The sequence below is a fragment of the Alligator sinensis genome, unplaced genomic scaffold (assembly GCF_000455745.1).
Source record: "Alligator sinensis unplaced genomic scaffold, ASM45574v1 scaffold811_1, whole genome shotgun sequence".
NCBI classification, from domain to species: Eukaryota; Metazoa; Chordata; order Crocodylia; family Alligatoridae; genus Alligator; species Alligator sinensis.
In genome coordinates, this window is record NW_005842579.1 from 401,696 (window position 1) to 418,357 (window position 16,662).

A 16,662-nucleotide genomic window follows, 5' to 3' on the forward strand; every position below is an offset into this window, starting at 1 on the left:
TCCCAAATCCTTCAGCCTCTACGACCCCCAGCCCCTGGCAAAGCCAGAACCCCTGGCCCCTGGCAAAGCTCCCCCAGCCATATGCAGCGAGAGCTCGGGGATGAGCAAGGCAGGACACAGGGTGGAAGTGGAGACAAGTGGGAACCGGCAGATCCTTCATTGAATGCTGGTGTCCCAGCCTGCGGCTCTGACCGCTGCACTACACTGCCTCAGCATAACCTAGCCTCCATCCACAATGCCTCATGGACTCGCTATCGTGCTCTGGGCCGACTCTTGCTCCCCGCCGCTCCTGGTGACGCTCAGGGCTGCACCTGCAATAATATTTGCGGCAGATACAATAATACAGCACTGGGAGCCGGCTGCGATTTCCCAACTCAAATCATCTCCTGCAGAAAAAAGGGTTTCAGGCGTGTCCCTTTTCAGGCATGGATTGTCCATCTTCTGGGGAGATGAGAATTGGTTCATTGGGTCGTATCAGCGTTTGGGGGCTTAGGGTTTCCCTTCCCTTCGTTAGAGGAAGTCCTTGGCAGGGCTGCAGTTTTTCAAGGAAGAAGCATTGGGGGACATGGCTGTTCCTTGCAGAAGGAGAAAGGGGTCTTGCTTTTGTAGACGACACCATGTTATGGGCTGGCGGGTTTGAAGCAGGGTCTCGGTTCAGGGGACAGAGCAATGCTAATATTGGCCCTGATAAAGACATCGGGGTGATGCCTGCAGGAAAAGGCTTTTCTGCTGCTAGAGCTCGTGTCTGCAATGGGTGGAAGATGGGGGGCTTTATCCCTTGGGGTGGCTAAGTGGGGAGGTTGCTTACAATGGTCAGGGATGGAGCAGGCTGGGTGATGTGGGGGGCCAGGGAAGAGGGTGGAAGGGGCTTTGGGGGGTACTTATCATGGAATTGGATGTGGGGTCTGGGGCCAGGGTCTCTGGCTGGGCTGAGCAACTCTGTGCGTGGCCCATCGCCAAGGGTCCTGGCTGTGAGTGGGGGGCTACAGGGTGGGAGGCTCAATCCAACTGTTTTCAGAGCCCCATCCAGCTGCGGGAAGGGGGCAAAACGCACCCGCCTTGCGGGGTGCCTGTGGGTCTCCAGCCCGGCCTCCCACCCCCCTCCGTCAGAGCCGCTTGGCTTTATTTGCAGAGCGAAGCTGGAATGTTTGTCTCGGAGCCGCCCGCCTGCCCGAGGGCTGCCAGGAAAACAAAGCGGGATGATGGAGGTGGGGGAGACGGGACAAGGGATTCTCAGGCCTGCCCAGCCGAATTCCTTCCAGATGTGCACTCCCGCCTGGCCCTTGTTCATGGACCTGCTGGATTCCCTTTCCCAGCGATGGGCTCCTCTCCCTGCCCTGTCCAGGCTCCCAGCAAAAGTGAGCAGGGAGATACAGGGGACCTAGCACCAAAGCAAGATGCTGCCCACACCCGGGATCAACCCTCAGGATTCCTGGGTTCTTTTGCCAGCTCCAGGAGGGAGTTAGGTGGGCTAGTGGTTAGAGCAGGGGCTAGCACCAGGACACCTGGGTTCTCTTTCCAGTGCTGTTAACAGAAACCAGCAGCTGACTCTCCAGGGGTTATGACAGCAAAGGGGTCCTTGGAGACGGCCCCCTGCCCCGGGTGACCGGGTCTGAGTGTGCAGGGAGCCTGAGACAACAGCTGGCAAGTGGGGCAGCTGCTGTCTGCTTCACCGCAGGGGCGAGAGATAGTTGTGGGGGGGGGTCAGATTAGGAGGTTCGTACTCTTCACTGTGTCATTTTAGGTGGGTTTGTAGCACTGGAAGGGAGGCAGGAGATGATCGGCTTCACGGTGAGCCCTTCTCTTCCTGCTCTCTGCTCTATTTCTATCGGATCCTGGAGCCAGCATCACTTCGTGTCCTTCTTTTCCCCCCCTGCAACTGCTGAGAACAATCCTTACTTTCCACCCTAAACTGAATGCACCTTTACCTCTAGGACCCTGTTCCTTTCCTGCTTGAAACAGGTTCTGTAGCATCATGGGGTGGCTGTCTGTGCCCCACCCCAGAGCTGGCTGCGTTTCAGGACGGTGGGGCATCTTGTTCCAGGCTTGAGTGCAGCTGTTCCAGCCCTCCCTTGTGTTTCGGGGACATGGTCTTTGCAACTGAGGGTTAAACGGCTACCCCGTTCCACCCCAGAAGCGGCTGCAATCAAATGTGTTGAGCTGGGAGGCACGATACAGCGCCCGCTCCGTGTGTTTTGCAAGCCTGTCGAATGTGGCGAAGATGCGACCACCCACACTCACTGTGTCTGCCTCTAACCTCAGTGTCTTGCACACAATAGCTCGCGGGTAACATCATACTTTCCCTCCCTGGATTTTTTGGGGGTCGCCGTTGCAATGCTGTAGGTAAGGTTATGTCAGCCCGCTTTGTTATAAATCCCGTTCTTCGGGGGATTCGTGCCTGACAGTAAAAATTCACTCCAGGCCCAAACTTGGCTTGTGAAAATCGCAGCCTAGAAATTAGGGGCGGGGGGTGGGGGTGGGGGTGGCCAGGGGGAGATGGAGAAGGGAAAAACAATCTACCCAGCTTTTCCTGCAAAGCTGAGAAAACCCCAAAAGCCTTCGAGGGGAGGGGGCTGAGTGCTGTTCAGATGCCTTCGGAGTGGGAATCACTGCAGGATCTTTTGGCTTGTGTTTAGCTCACGGTGTTTCATTTAAAAAATAATCGTAGGCATTTAGAGTTGAAAGGGCCAAAAATGTTATGGGACATATGGAGCTTTTTGATCACTTTGGGGTGGGTGGGACGGGGAGAAAATCCTCACTTTCCTTCCATGAGTTTCAAGCCCTGGTGACTTGGCACTGATGCATTTGGAGCCCATCAGGAATTTGGTCTCGCAAACCCATGGTGAGGTGCAGTGCATGCTGGGAAGAGCAGTGTGGCCCACAGGGCAGAGCAGCAGTTGGTACCCATGATGAGCAAGTCCTTTGCCACCCTGTGCCTTGGTTTCCCCAGTTTGCTCAGTTGCAGAAACTGAGTTTGTCTCAGTGCCTCAAACTGAGGCGCTGAGACTCCTTTGCGCCTCAGTTTCTCCATCTGTGATATGGGGGTAATGATACTAACTGTTTTTATACAACACTTGGAGAGCTATTGGTGGCAACCTCCAGGTCAGAGCTGGTGGCAGGGGAGGAGGAGAAGGATCTGGACTGGACAAAGGGTGGGAAGAAAATCTTGACCCCATTTTCCAAATACAGAGCCTGCTACAAGGCCTGTTCTTAGTAACCACTGGACCAGACCCTGCAGTTTTTCACTGTAAATTATTTTAATTGTAGGTGGAGAGAAACACCCATGATTTGAAAGAAGCAAAGAGTAAATTCTTCATGAGAAAGGAGAGATGCACACATTGCGCTCTCTCTTTCTAACACCCCACACAAAATGCCTGGCATAGCACCCGGATGTGACGTACAGCAACGAAACACCCCCAGCTGTGCAGGGAGATGGGTCCTGCTCTGCAGATGCCAGTCCTTCATCTAACTAGACCCTGAGGAGTTGGAACTAACTAGCTGATCTAATCAGAGGAGCTAATTACATTGGATGATTTGTGCAGGGAGCTAATCTGCTGCAATTTGATGGATAAATAGAATTTGCTCCTCTCCCCTGCTTAGAGAGGGAGGCAAAAGGATAAGCAGGGCTCTCACCCTACTGATACCATCCACCTCAATTAGAGAAACAGATCTCATTAGACAATGATGCAGCCTTATCAGGTTATCCCTAGCATGCTCCTCCTTTGTGGTTAAAGGGGCTCTCTCCTGTGCCCTGTTGATGGGTGACTAGTTGCAAAGGCCATCCAAAAAGAGCCACATCCAAACTGGGATAAACCCTGCTGCTTCCCAGGCTGTGCGGAGGCTTTGGAAGAGAGGTGGTGACAAAGACCGGGGCCTGTGTCAATGTGGGGTCTGCTACAGACAGGACTGGGGTATGGTACGAGCATCCCAGCCAACATGTGGGAAGGTTTCTGGGCTTCGGTGGTGCTGGTTTACTGGTTTCCTGACTTATCTACAAGAGCACAAATAATGTTGCCTGTGTTTCAGTGGGGAATTTATCAGGTTGAAATGGGAGGGGATGGTCATGTCCTGTCCTTGGCTGGGATGATGTAGTTGGTCCTGCTTGGAGCAAGAGGTTGGACTAGATGTGACCTCCTGAGGTCCTTTCTGAGGTCCCCTTTCTATGCGTCTATGGACACATCCTGTCTCCCTAAAGCCATGCTTCTCAACCTCCTTAGACTCCTTTGTGCCTCGGTTTCCCCTTCTGTAATAGGGGAGTAATGATACCAACTGCTTGGACAGCTAATCTGTGATATGGGAGTAATGATACCAACTGCTTGGACAGCTATTGATGGAAAGCTCCAGATCAGAGTGGGTGGCAGACCCTCCCCTCCCCTGGAAAAGCCCAGCTCTTCTCCCACTCACTTTCACTATGAGAAGGTGCCTAGAGCACTTCTGCCCTTTGCAAGGGGCTCCCAGAGATCCTAGACAGGTTTGTGAGCTCTGGATTCCTATTAGTATCCTCTGGGGGGGTTTTCTTGTGCATCATGCGTAATTGTTTGCACCTAAATTCACTAATATTGTGCCACAGCACCCTTAAAAAGATCTTGCAGCCCACCCCCAGGGCCTCCCCATAGAGAATCCCTGCTCTAAAACATCTGCTACTATGCACTGTCAGAGCGTAGCTTATTTGTAGTGCCAGACCAAACATTTCCAGCCCCTCAGTGGTCTCGGAGACCCCTGGGTGCAAAATGGCCGATTCCTTGGGTCAGCAATGGACAAGACAGGTAGGAGAGGGCATGGAAAGGTGCTTTTGAGAGCAAAACAGGAAGGATTTGGTGATTTTGGAGGACTGCTCTTTTTCCGAACCTGGATATTTTTGCCTTGTCTAGCCCGGGAATCTGGAGGAAGGTGGGAGAATAATTCACGAGGCGTTAGCACGGCCTAATTTCTCCAGGTTTTTAATCCAGCATGAGTTGTTAATCTTTTGACTTTGTCTCAGGCTGGGAGCCAAGGCAAACTCTCCCCCAGCACAGGGCAGTCTCCCTTTTTTTTTTTTTTTTTTGTTAAAGGGGACAATGTCGGAGCAGACGAGCTGGAGAAAGTCTTCAATACAAGCACCCTGCTGGCACGTGGGTATTTGTAAGGTTGTCCTCAGGACCTTATAAACAGCTTTTCCAGGAGAGTTGCAAATTGTCAGGGCCTTGACTGCTCTGTGGTCACTGCCCATGTGTGTCTGCTCTTACCCCAGGGTAGTTTTTGTGGTGTAAGGGCATGGTGACAGGCAGGGATTAGCGCCCTGTAGTGCTCAGAACACTTTGCAATGGGGCAGCAGTTTCCCTAGCCCCACATCCCAGAGGGATTTTGACTGTGACAGAGCTCAGGGGTTGTGCAGAGAGATGCAGAGTCCGTCCTCCAGCCGGGTAAGGAGGTGGACAAAGAAGGAGCAGGCGGGAGGATCTCTGGAGAAGAGAACCCAGGCATCCTAAGGGGGTGGGGTAGTCCTGTGAGCCCCTCCATCCAGAGCAGAAGGCTGGCACCCTCCACGCCTGGGGGTGCCACTTCTGGCCTAACGATCCCACTTCGTTAACTGCTAGGGGGTTGTAAATGAGTGCCCCCACCCCAGATATCAAATTCACCCAAGGAACCTTGTCTGCCCACCCCAGCAAAGCCTGCCAGCCCTGCCAGCGCCCGGGGACTCTCCTGCTCGGTGCCACCAGGCGGAGCTGTTGTTTCGCTCCAGGTCCTGGGACCCCCCAACACCCAGGTGGCCCCCCAGTCCGGCCTCAGCACCCCTCCGGCTTGCCCCCAGCCTGCCCCCAGAGAGGGGTTCATTCTTCCTGTCTCAGGGACAGGCGCTGGTTGGGGTCCCCTCCACAGCCCCCCGAGATGCCCGGGAAATGCCGCATCCTGCTCCAACACTTGTGCATGTTGGGGGTCTGACCTGACTGCAGTCCCCCTAAAATGAGACCATATATCTCCCTGTCTATAGATAGGGAGACATCCCAAGAGATAGGGAGAGATCTATATATTGCACCGATTACAGGAGCACCCACCGGTGCTAGGTGCTGTTGGGGGTTCAGGCCAGGATCCCTTTTCCCCGGTGGGGCTTTGAGTGGGGCAGATAAAACCCATTCAGTTGAACCCGGTCTGGGATGGGAGAGAATGGGGTTGGACTGTTGGGGGGGGGTCCTAGACATGGGATTGCACAGGATGGGGCTGTGCCCCCTGCCACGGGGATTGGGGGCCGCATGATCCCTCTGCACTGGAGGCTCCCAAAGCCCTTGGGCAGGTCCCCCAGGCGGACCAAGGGCAGAAGGGGAGGGCCCCCAGGTGAGTGGGGGGAGCTGCTCTCCTCCTCTCCCAGGAGCACGGGGGAGGGACTAGACAGGGCGGCTGAGCCATAAAATGACACATCGGAGCGGGAGCGGGGGGAGAAAGCCTGGCGGAGCCGGGAGAGGAGGCTGCGGCCGGGCAGGGACGGGGGAGCCGCCTCGGGAGCCATCCACGCCCAGCAGACGGTGAGAGACCCCGGCCCGGCCATGCCCAACTTCTCCGGCAACTGGAAGATGAAGAGCTCGGAGAACTTCGAGGAGCTGCTCAAGGCGCTGGGTGAGCGGCAATGGGTCGGGCTGCGGAGCCGCACCCGCGGGGCTCGGCTGCGGGGCTCGTGCTGAGGTTGATGTGGGGGCTCAATCCGGAGTAACCCGGGGCTGCTGCAGGTGGGGAGGGTTTTGTCTCAGCCGCCCCCTGCCCGGGAGGGGGGAGTCCCCTGAGTCGGCCTGCCTCAGTTTCCCCGCTCCATGCCCCAGGCTGGAGGAACCGCAGGGTGCAGGGAGGGAGATGTGGGGGCTGCGCAGGTCCTAGCAAGAGCAGAAGCACATTCAAGTCGGGGAAGGGAGGGAGCTGGGGGCTTGGGTCTGGTCCCAGACAATGCACAGAGCTCGGGTGTGTGAGTGTGAGTGCGAGTGTGCATATGTGTGTGTGTGCGCGCGCCAGGGCCATCGCGGACCTCCTGCAGTCGGAGCGAAGGAGCGATAACACCTGTAAGAGACACCGAGCAGGCGCCAGTGCGCTGAACCCTTCCCATCGCAGTCTGTATCTTCACCTCCTGAAAGGGCTTCTTCATGCAAGGGGGGGTGGGGTGGGGAACAGGCCTGAGCCATCCCTGTTCGGATCCCTGGGGCGCCACAGCACATGGGGACCACGCTTGCACCCATTGTACAGATAGGGAAACTGAGGCATGGTTAAGGAGGCAAAGTCTCTGGCCTCAGAGACCCCCCAGGAAGCCCAGGACTGGCGCCAGGGGCAGAAGCTGAGTCCTGGGCCTGAGCTGCCCCCTGCTCTAACCACTGGCCCAGGCTGCGGCTAGGCTTCCTTCCACCTCCCCCTCCCCAAGCGCCAGCTGCTGTATTTCCTCCCCCCGGCTCTGGGGTGGTATCGCAGGACAAGCCTGGCTGGCAACGTTCATGTCGCAATCAGATGATATCCCCCAAGCTGAGGGCTAGGCTGCTGGATGCGGCCGGGTGCAGGGCGGGGATTGCTATAACAGCAGGCTGGCTTGGCTCGGCTCCGGCCGTGCTCATGGGATGCAGCTCAGGAGTGGACACGTGTCCCTGCAGAGACCCCCGCCCCAAGGCTGGGGATCAGGGCCTCACAGCCCTGCCAACAAGCAGCCTCGTGCCCCCTGCTCCCCAGGGTGCTCTTGTCTGGGCCTGTGTCCACTGCAAGGCAAAGCGGGCAAGGCAGAGGGCACACATGTGCACCGTGTGGGTGGGCATGAGGCATCCCACCCTACTGAGCACCTCAGGGGGAGGAGTGCTATGTGCTGACACCTCATTTCCACTCCTGGCGCTGCCACTGCCTGCTGGGAGACCTTTGCCAAATCCCTTTGTCTCGCTGCCTCAGTTTCTGCATCTGTGGAATGGGAGTGACGTTGAGTTGAGGCTCAGAGATCCACCTGGCATCTGAAACATGTGGTAGCACCGAGGCTTCCCCCAGGGTAAAATTGCTCCTTGACAACTCAGCCCCTCTTGCCTTTGCATCTTGGAGAGGGGCTGGTGGAACCCAGGCAGCCGGGCTCTAAAAAGCACCAGGCTTTTCCAGCTGAGCTTGAAACAGGCAGCGCTGCTTGGGGTCAGCCAATATGACACAACCCCCCCACCCCCCCACCCCAGAAACCCACTCAGGCCGGGAGGGCTGGACCAGCCCCTTGCAGCCTGGGAGGGGTGTATCCCTTCTCCCCACCTGGGGTAGGGCTGGGCATCTTCTCCTGTATTACAGACCTGGCCCTGGGGCAGAGTTGAAGCAACTTGACCAGGGGCCCCTGGGCAGTCAGTGGCAGAGGAAGGGAAACCCCCCAAATTAACCCTTTGCTTCCTGGTGGCATTGAATTGGAGGGAGAGGCCTGGAGATATTTAGCTTGGGGCAGGGGAGACCATCTCCTCCAACAGCAGTTTTATCACTCCAAGCCTTTCTTTGCTGGTGATGCTGGTGACCCCAGTGTTGCCCATTGCCAGGGGTTGTTCTGTGTTTTTCAGGAGGGGAAACTGAGGTACAAAGAGGCAGCCCATCCACCACCCGGTGGAGCCTCCAAGGGTGGTGGGAGTGGTGAAGAACCTGGCAGTGGCATGGGGGGCGGGGGGGATGTGAGATGGGGGAGCAGGAGGGGCTTGGCAGTGGCATTTGGGGAAGGGGTGGTTTGTGGCAGCAGGGGTTCAGGCTCAGGGTCTGGCTGACCCTGGCTCCCACCTGGAGGCAGGGAGCTGCCTTGAGGACAGACCTAGCAAGCAGGAGCTGGAGAACAATGGAAACCCCCTCCCCCACAACCCTGGAGAACAATGAAGAGCTGCTCTCCCGCTCCCAAACCTGCTGGGCAACAGTGGCTCCCTCCCCTCCCTGGAGCAGGCCTCCATGGCTACCCCCTTCCATGCAACCCCATCCCAAGCCCCTAAGGATGGGGATACACCCTGCCCGCGCCCCCTCCCCCTGCAACGGATGGAGCAGAATATTTTCCAGCCGAGGGGCTCGGCGCGAAATACTTGGGGATAATTATCACTTGCTTCTATTTCACTCCCGCACCCCCCCTTCCTCTCCCAGCCCAGCCCGGCGGAGAAATAAATCTGCCAGCGATAGCGTAAATCTCTGCCTTTCCCACGGCGGCGAAGCGGGGTCCCGGCTCTTATCAGCCTGGGTTTTATTGGCATCGGAGCTGCCGGAGGGGAAGCGGATCTCTCTTGGCACCTTGGCTGCGAGGGAAAGGGGGGGACTCCATGGAAAGGGCCTGATGAGATAACGAGTCATTAAATTTCAGCCTGGGACAGAGCCAAGTGAGGCGGGGCGGGGGGCAAGGGTCCCCAACCCGTGTGCGAAGCCAGTTGCCCCCCTGACAACACCCGAGGGACTGTCAGGGTTTTCCTCCTGCGGCCCCCATTGGAGATCGCTTTACTTGGCAGCCGCTTGCGTATGCCAGTTCAGAGGAGAAATGCCAGGTGGGGGTCTCGGGAGGGCATTGGGGCCACATTCGCCAGGGCACCTGGGCTTTGAGGCTGGCCCTGCATGGGGGGGTGGGCTTCTTCAATCCCTCTGGCCCTGCGTGTCCTGACTCTTGCTTTCTTTTCCTACAAGAGCTGGTGTGATTCCTGGAGCTGGGGCTTTACAGGCACTCATGGAGCCCTGTGAGGCAGTGTTCTCTAAGCTGCGTGGCGTGTGCGACTGCACAGGCGTGCCTGGCAGTGTGGCATGAGGACGCCTGCGTGGCCACACATGCCACGCAGCTTAGAGGGAGCACTGCTATGAGGCCCACAAAGCTGCGGCCGAGGCTTCTGGTTGAAGGCTCTGCCTCTTCCCCTTGCCCATGTGAATGCTCCTCCCTGCCTCATTCGCTCCCATTCCACAGCTGGAGAAACTGAGGCAGGGAGGCCAAGGGAGTTGGCAAAGGTCTTCCAGGAAGTCATTGGCAGCGCCAGGAGTGGAAACAAGGTGTCAGCCCACAGCGCTGCCTGGGGTCCTTCCAATGCAGCTCCCCCCAGGGAGCTCAGCAGGGTGGGGTGCCTCACGCCCTCCTGCACAGTGCACACACGTGTGCCCTCTGCCTTGTCCCCTTCGCCCTGCAGGCTGGACACCAGACAAAGACTCGCCCGTGTCCTGTTTCTCCTTCTGGGACTGGCGTGCCCCTCTCGACTGCAGCCCCCATGTCGTGGTGGCAGTGACCCCCCAGAAGAAGCTGCAGGCCAGAGCCAGGGACTGGGAGCTGGGAGGGGAGAGCCCGAAGCAGCCTGGCCGTGGGAACGGGGCGCCGGGCAGGCCGAACAATGGGGGGTCTGTGCCGGGCTGGGCCCTGGGGCTCACGGCCAGACCTCTGCCAGGAAAAATCTGCCCTGCAGCTTTCCACGGCCAGAGGTTAATCCGGCTCCCAGGGCTCAGTGCACGGCGGCCCCCCCTCCTCGTGTGACACCCAGGGATGTCGCACGCCTGGGGGCTCCCAGACCCCTGAGCTGGGGTAAGCTGGTGCTGTCAGCTGGGCTGCTTGCCTCCTTTGGCCTGATCCTGATGACTCCCCACCCCTGATCTGCACATCATGGAGATGGGGGGCAAGGAGAGGGCACCCCTGGCTGGAAGCCTCCCACCCACCTGCCCTGCCCCAGCAGGGGAGCCTGGAGCTGGGCCAGCTCCTGGCATGGAGCCCTGGGCAAGCAGGCTGGGTGGGTCACCAGGGCTCATCCTGCCCCCTCCTCACCCCTGGCCCCTGCCTGGCATGTCAGTGAATGCCCATGTGTCTGCAGGTGTCTGCATGGCTGTCTTAAGGGGGGGGGGGGGGGGCACACTGCTGGGCGTTTTGAGGGGGGGGGGGGGGTGCACATCTGTTTGCATGTGTGCATGCTTCTATGTCTGTGTCTGTGTGTGCATCTGGGTGGGTACACGTGTGTGTCTGTATTTATGGTTGCATGTATGTGTCTGTCTCTGTGTGCATGATATATGTGCATCTGTGTTTGTGTACGCACATGTTTCTGTCCTTGTGTGCATATCTTGTGAGTGCACATGTGCATCTGTGTATGCATGTGCATGTGTCTGTCCGTGTCTCTAGGTGTGCATGTGTTTGCATGTGTGCATGCATCTGAGTGTCTCTGTGCATGCATCCGTGTCTGTGTGAGTGCATGTGTCTCTCCATGTATCTGTGTCCATGTGTGTGTGTGTCCATCTGTGTGCATGTCCGTCTGTGTGTGCATGTCTTGTTTGTGCACTTGTGTCTGGGTGCATCTGTGTGTGCATCTGTGTGTGGGTGTGTGTATGCGTGTGTGTGTCAGGGTGTGTTTGTGCACATCTGTGTCTGTGTGAGTGTCTTGTCTGTCTGTGTGTCTCTGTGCCTGGGTGTGTATACATATGCGTGTCTGTGTGCACGTGCACGCGCGTGCATCTTGTCATCAATCATTCCCCTCACTGAAAAATAACCTCACAGTGGCCCCCAGGGTGGGGGCTGACTTGCAGAGCCCATCAGCCCCCCTCCGAGGCAGGCGAGAGCCACTTGACCCCGCTGGCCTGCAGGAGGGAGATGCTGCAACTCGCCTGCAGCCCACATGTGCAGGGCCAGGGCTGTGGTGTTACCCTGAGGCTTTCCCACTCCTCTTGGGGAGAGGTCCTCTCTTCTCCCAGCCTCAGGGGAGCCGGCTGCCCCACGCCAGCTTGCTCATGGGGTCCCACCCCACCCGTGGCCTGACCTGCTCCCCTCCACAGGCGTCAATGTGATGCTGAGAAAAATCGCAGTGGCCGCGGCCTCCAAGCCGGCCGTGGAGATCAAGCAGGACGGAGAGACCTTTTACATCAAGACCTCAACCACAGTGCGCACCACCGAGATCCACTTCAAGATTGGTGAGGAGTTTGAGGAGCAGACCGTGGACGGGCGGCCGTGCAAGGTGAGGGGGTGTGGGGGCTGTACTGTTGCCGGGGGGGACCCTGGATGGGGCAGGTCTTGGCTTGAGGTCTTCTGCACCCATCAAAGCCCAGGGCAGAACAGGGTGTGAAGGCGCTGCGACAAACAGGGCTTTTGCCAGCTGGGTCTGAGAGACCCTGTGCAAACCCAGGACTCCAGCTCTTAGTGTGATACTTGCACACACTTGCCAGGGCTCCAGCTCTCAGCATACCTCCACATGTATGTGCCAGCACACACCCCAAGACTTGTCCTCTTAGCATGATACATGTGTGTGCATGCCCAGCTCTTTTGGTGTGACACATGCACATGTATGTATGTGCCCATGCCCTGTGACTCCAGCTGTCTTAGCACGACACTTGCATATGCACGTGCACCATGTCACACCCCTGGAGTCCAGCTTAGTTGGTGCAACACCCATGTGTACACCTGCGTGCACCGCCCCTGGACTGTTTTTATATGACACGCACATGTATCTTCTGGAGCCCAAGTCACTGGGTATGATGTGTGTGTACATCCCCGCTCCCCGGTATCTGTGTTTTGCATTGATCTCATGCACAAATGCACATGCACACATGCACCCCCCCCATTATCTGTGCTTTGCATTGATCTCACACATACATGCACATGCACACATATGCACACCCCCCTGTTATCTGTGCTCTGTGTTGATCTCACACACGTGTGCACACACATGCACATGCCCCCATTATCTGTGCTTTGCATTGATCTCACACACACACAAATATACCCTGTGGGGACAGACCCAGCATCCGCCTGCTCCAGAGGGTGGAACAAATGGCCAACACCTGGCTGCGCTAACGAGGCCCTGCTGTTCCTCTCCTCCCTGGCAGAGCTTGGCCAAATGGGAGAGCGAGAACAAGATGGTGTGTGAGCAGCGGCTGCTCAAGGGCGAGGGGCCCAAGACAGGCTGGTCCAGGGAGATGACCAATGACGGGGAACTCATCCTGGTAAGGCCAACTGCAGCGTGCGAAGCGTTAACCCCAAGGGGGTACTCGGGGGGGGGAATCCCTCCCAGTGTATCAGAGACCTTGATTTCCCTTCCCATCCTCTGCTCTGTTTCACCAAGGCTCTTTTAAGGGTGCTCGGGCCCTACATCCAGCATTGGGGCCCTTGGTGCCCCAGGATGTGGTGCCGATGCCCCAGCGGTGGGCGTCCGGCCCTGGTATCCCCTGACATCCACTCTCATCCCTTCTAGACCATGACAGCTGATGACGTCGTCTGCACGAGGGTCTACATCCGGGAGTGAGGCTCCGGCAGGGCCGCACCGGGCTCCTATGGCCCCAATCCTGCCCCCTCCACAGACCTCCAAGACCCCTGGCATGGAGACCCAACCCAGGTGCCCCAGAGGCCCCACTCCACAATCCCCCCTGCCCCTTTGCCCTGCCACCTCCATCCAGGCACAGCAGGGTTCAAGCAACTCTGATTAACCCCTCATGGGCTTGTCCTGTCCAGCCCCAGCAGTGGGTACTTCGCCCTTGCACCCTTCCCATCTGCTCAATGACACCGACAGTTTTCCCATCTGCTGCAAACCCAGCTGCCCCTTGATGCCTGTGGGAGCCTAGCAGCTTGCCCAAACCCTGGAAGCCTGCAAGACCGCAATGCCTTCAGTGCAATTTGAAGGACCCTTTGCTCTCTGGGGTGGCAGGGAATAGCCCAGCTGTGCTACCTTTGCCAGAAATAGCGGTGCAAGCACTTGTGCATAAACTGGAATAAGAGCGTCCACATGCAGGAGATGTCCAGCGTTAAGTAAACTGGGATCATCCTCGAATTGGGACAGCCCTGCTCCCTGACTTCCTTCCAACCCCATCTCCCCCAATTCCTGACTAGACCCCTCCCTTTGCCTCTCCTGCCCCATCAAAGCCATCTCCGTGCCTGCCTGCCCCCTCTCCAAGCACCATGTGCTTTTCCAACCTGCATCCATGTCCCAGGGCCTCGCCAAAATTGTCCATGATGTTACCTGTCCAAACAGGATCCTTCCCCCCCTGGAGGTTTCCCTCCCCGGTTCCCTCCCCTCCCCCAGATAACAGTTCAAGACTAGAAGTGGAAAGTGCTGTGCGTTCCTTTTTAATTTCCCCTGGCTTTGATTTTTGATTTTATACAGAATATTTTTTCATATGCCCCTAGGAAGAACCTGTAGCCTTGTCTAGACATGCTGTTTTCCCCATGTAGAGCCTTGAAACTCTTGCTCGCTCGCTCGCTGTCTCCTGTCCTGGTAGTTTATCCTCATTTTTCTTTGTTTGAGTATTTATTTGTTAATATTTTATTAAAAAGGAAGCAATCCACACCACAAAAGAAATCCCAGCCCCAGCCAGCCAGGCTGCCAGGGATCTTGCCTTGAACGTCGTGTCCTTCTGGACGCCTCTTTCTTTTAATAAATGTCTCACAAGTTACTTCCTTGTCTTGGTTATGGTTGGAAATTAGGACCATTTCTTGTGAGCGTTACAGCATTAAGTCGTGAGCTTGTGACAATGGGGGATTGCTGAGACTGAGAGGAGAATGGGGTTCCTCCCGGCATTAGGACGATGTCTGATCCATTCGGAGGAGATCCAGCCAGGCCGTATCCCCTGGATATCTTGAACCCAGGGGTGGTGGGTGCCTGTGGGGTGGGCTGATAGGGCATGGCTAGCTCTAGACAGGCCCTGTTCACCACGCTTTCTCCCCTTTCACCATGGAGGGGCAGGAAGGCAACCTCATGGCTGGTGTGAGTTCCCCTTTAAGAGCAGAGCATGATGGGAGCTCTTGCACACCTATAAAAAAGGGCGATCCAGGTGCCTGCTCACTCTGTCGATGCTGCTGGAGAGGAAGGAAGCAACTGCTGCTTGGGGCACTGTGGAGGTGGCTGTGAACTCACAGGTGTTTCTCCCTTGTGTCCAGCCCAACCTCCTTGCAAACCCCAGGGGTGATTTAACTCCATGGGGATGTCGAGGGGTGCAGATAATACCCGTCCTTGTCAGAGTGGTGAGGGGAGGAAGAGCCCAGCTCCCCTTGCCAGGATGCGTTTGGGAATCAGCAGACGGGGCAGTGGGTAAGCACCAATCCCACAGGGTTAAGCCATGTGCAGATGCCCCCAGGTCCTCTCCCAGGAGCCTTGGGGGCTCCCAGCTGTGCTGGGGAGACCCTGCAAACACTGGGGTGCAATGGGAGCTGGGGCTGCTGGTGGTGAAGAAGTGGGGGGCTGTGACTGGAGTTCTGGCCAAGATGGTGGGATTCTTCCAGCCCGCTGCAGGGCTCAGCCCTGCGTCCAGCTCTGAGCTTTGCAGCTGTCTCTACCATGTGGAAGCCAGGTCCTCATACATCTTCCTGACACTTTGGGGCTCTCTCCTGCTGCTGCTTTGTTCTGGCTTCGCCCCCTGCTCTTTCCAGGCCTCGTTCAGAAGCTGCCACTGCAATAATGGAGCCATTTGTCACTCTCTGGCTGCCTGGCTTGAAGATACCCCAGGCAGGGGCAGCATTTTGCGCAGAGCAGGAAGGAGTCATCCCCGCTCCGCAGCAAATGAGGTGCTGAAAGGATCCTCAAAGATCTGCCTGGAGCCTTCGGGGCTTAACCCTAGGGTCTCGGATCCACAAAACGGCCGGGGAAAGGCTGCAGTGCCGTCGCAGCCCCTCTCTGCCTGCCTGTTGTCTCTGCGCGGGGGCACGCCTGCTCAGATCAAAGCCTGAAAAACTGGCGGAGAACAAAGGCCTCGTCCTCGCCAGCTGGGATCAAGCAGGCTCGCCCGGCTCCCTGGCACGCAGGGCAGGACGGGTCCCGAGTGCCGTGGGCAGGACACGCAGAGGGAAGGCGGTTTGTGGGGGGCAGCCAAGATGCCTGGGCTCTTTCCAATCTAGGGGCTCAGAACAGGGAATATCTGGAAACTGGGGGCTCTGTCCATAGGTGTGAGGAGTGTTTGGGCTAGTGGTTAGAGCAGGGGGTGGCAGTGTCAGGATGCATGAACTGCATTGGGAAGGGGAATTTCTAGTGGTTAAACTGGGGAAGACTGGGAATCAGGACTCCTGGGTTCTCTTCTCTTTGCCCCAGGCCACCCCCCCTCCCCCCACCTAGGCTAAGCGGGTCAAGGGATAGCCTCCTACAGCCAGCATGGAGAAGGCTCTGTCCCACAAGACTGCCAGGAAGCTCTGGGGGAGCTAATGACTTTCTGAGCTGCTCCTGACCCTCTCGGCAGAGTTCACGTCCGGGAGGTTTGGTCTCAATTAAGTGCAGGAGCTGGTGCTGGTCGCCCTTGCCCTGCAGCCCCTCTAACTCCACCATCATTCCCGGTAACTGAGACCAGATGCTGGGCTGCCCGGGGCCGCGCGGGGCTCTGGAATTTGGCAGAGGGGGGTTGCAGCAGGAGCCCGGCTTGCTACTCTCGTTGCCCTCTCTTTGCACCTTTGCATCTTTGTCTGCTGATCGCTTGGGCTTCTCGGACTGGGCAACGCACCCCCAGACCTGGAACGTTTCTCCCGAAATGGCTGAGGCTAACCAGCCCGAAGCTCGTTTGAATGGAGGTTGGGGGAGAAAGGGGAATTTCTCTTCAGTTGGAAACTGCTCCCTGCTCTGTCCTGCAGGCAGCTCTGTGCTGCCTGCCCCTGGTTAGGGGGGAATGGGTTAGGGTTAGGGGGGCTGAGAGGGTAGCAGCTGGCCAGAGAACTGTAAGGTTTCTGCAGCACTGAGCAAGGACCCCAGGGCCATGGCCATAGTGGAGAGGCTGGTCCTGGTCATTTTGGGGCCTCAGTCCCTGCTCCCTGGAGCT

The 16,662-nt window shown here is 57.4% G+C and overlaps 1 protein-coding gene across 1 annotated transcript; it reads left to right on the plus strand.

Annotated features, from left to right (window-relative positions):
- Positions 1–6,396: 6,396 nt before the first annotated feature.
- CRABP2 (cellular retinoic acid binding protein 2) lies at positions 6,397–13,958 on the plus strand. The gene is made up of 4 exons (XM_025214340.1): positions 6,397–6,591; positions 11,713–11,891; positions 12,760–12,876; positions 13,125–13,958. Exons 1-4 carry the CDS (start codon positions 6,522–6,524, stop codon positions 13,173–13,175), a joined length of 417 nt encoding a protein of 138 aa, XP_025070125.1. The 5' UTR covers positions 6,397–6,521; the 3' UTR covers positions 13,176–13,958.
- Positions 13,959–16,662: the final 2,704 nt, after the last annotated feature.

Excerpts from the sequence above, each read along its gene's own strand:
- CRABP2 (XM_025214340.1), top strand. The coding sequence starts at position 6,522 with ATGCCCAACTTCTCCGGCAACTGGAAGATGAAGAGCTCGGAGAACTTC. Across the intron at positions 6,592-11,712 it reads GGAGCTGCTCAAGGCGCTGG|GCGTCAATGTGATGCTGAGA; the intron begins GTGAGCGGCAAT and ends TCCCCTCCACAG. Across the intron at positions 12,877-13,124 it reads ATGACGGGGAACTCATCCTG|ACCATGACAGCTGATGACGT; the intron begins GTAAGGCCAACT and ends CATCCCTTCTAG.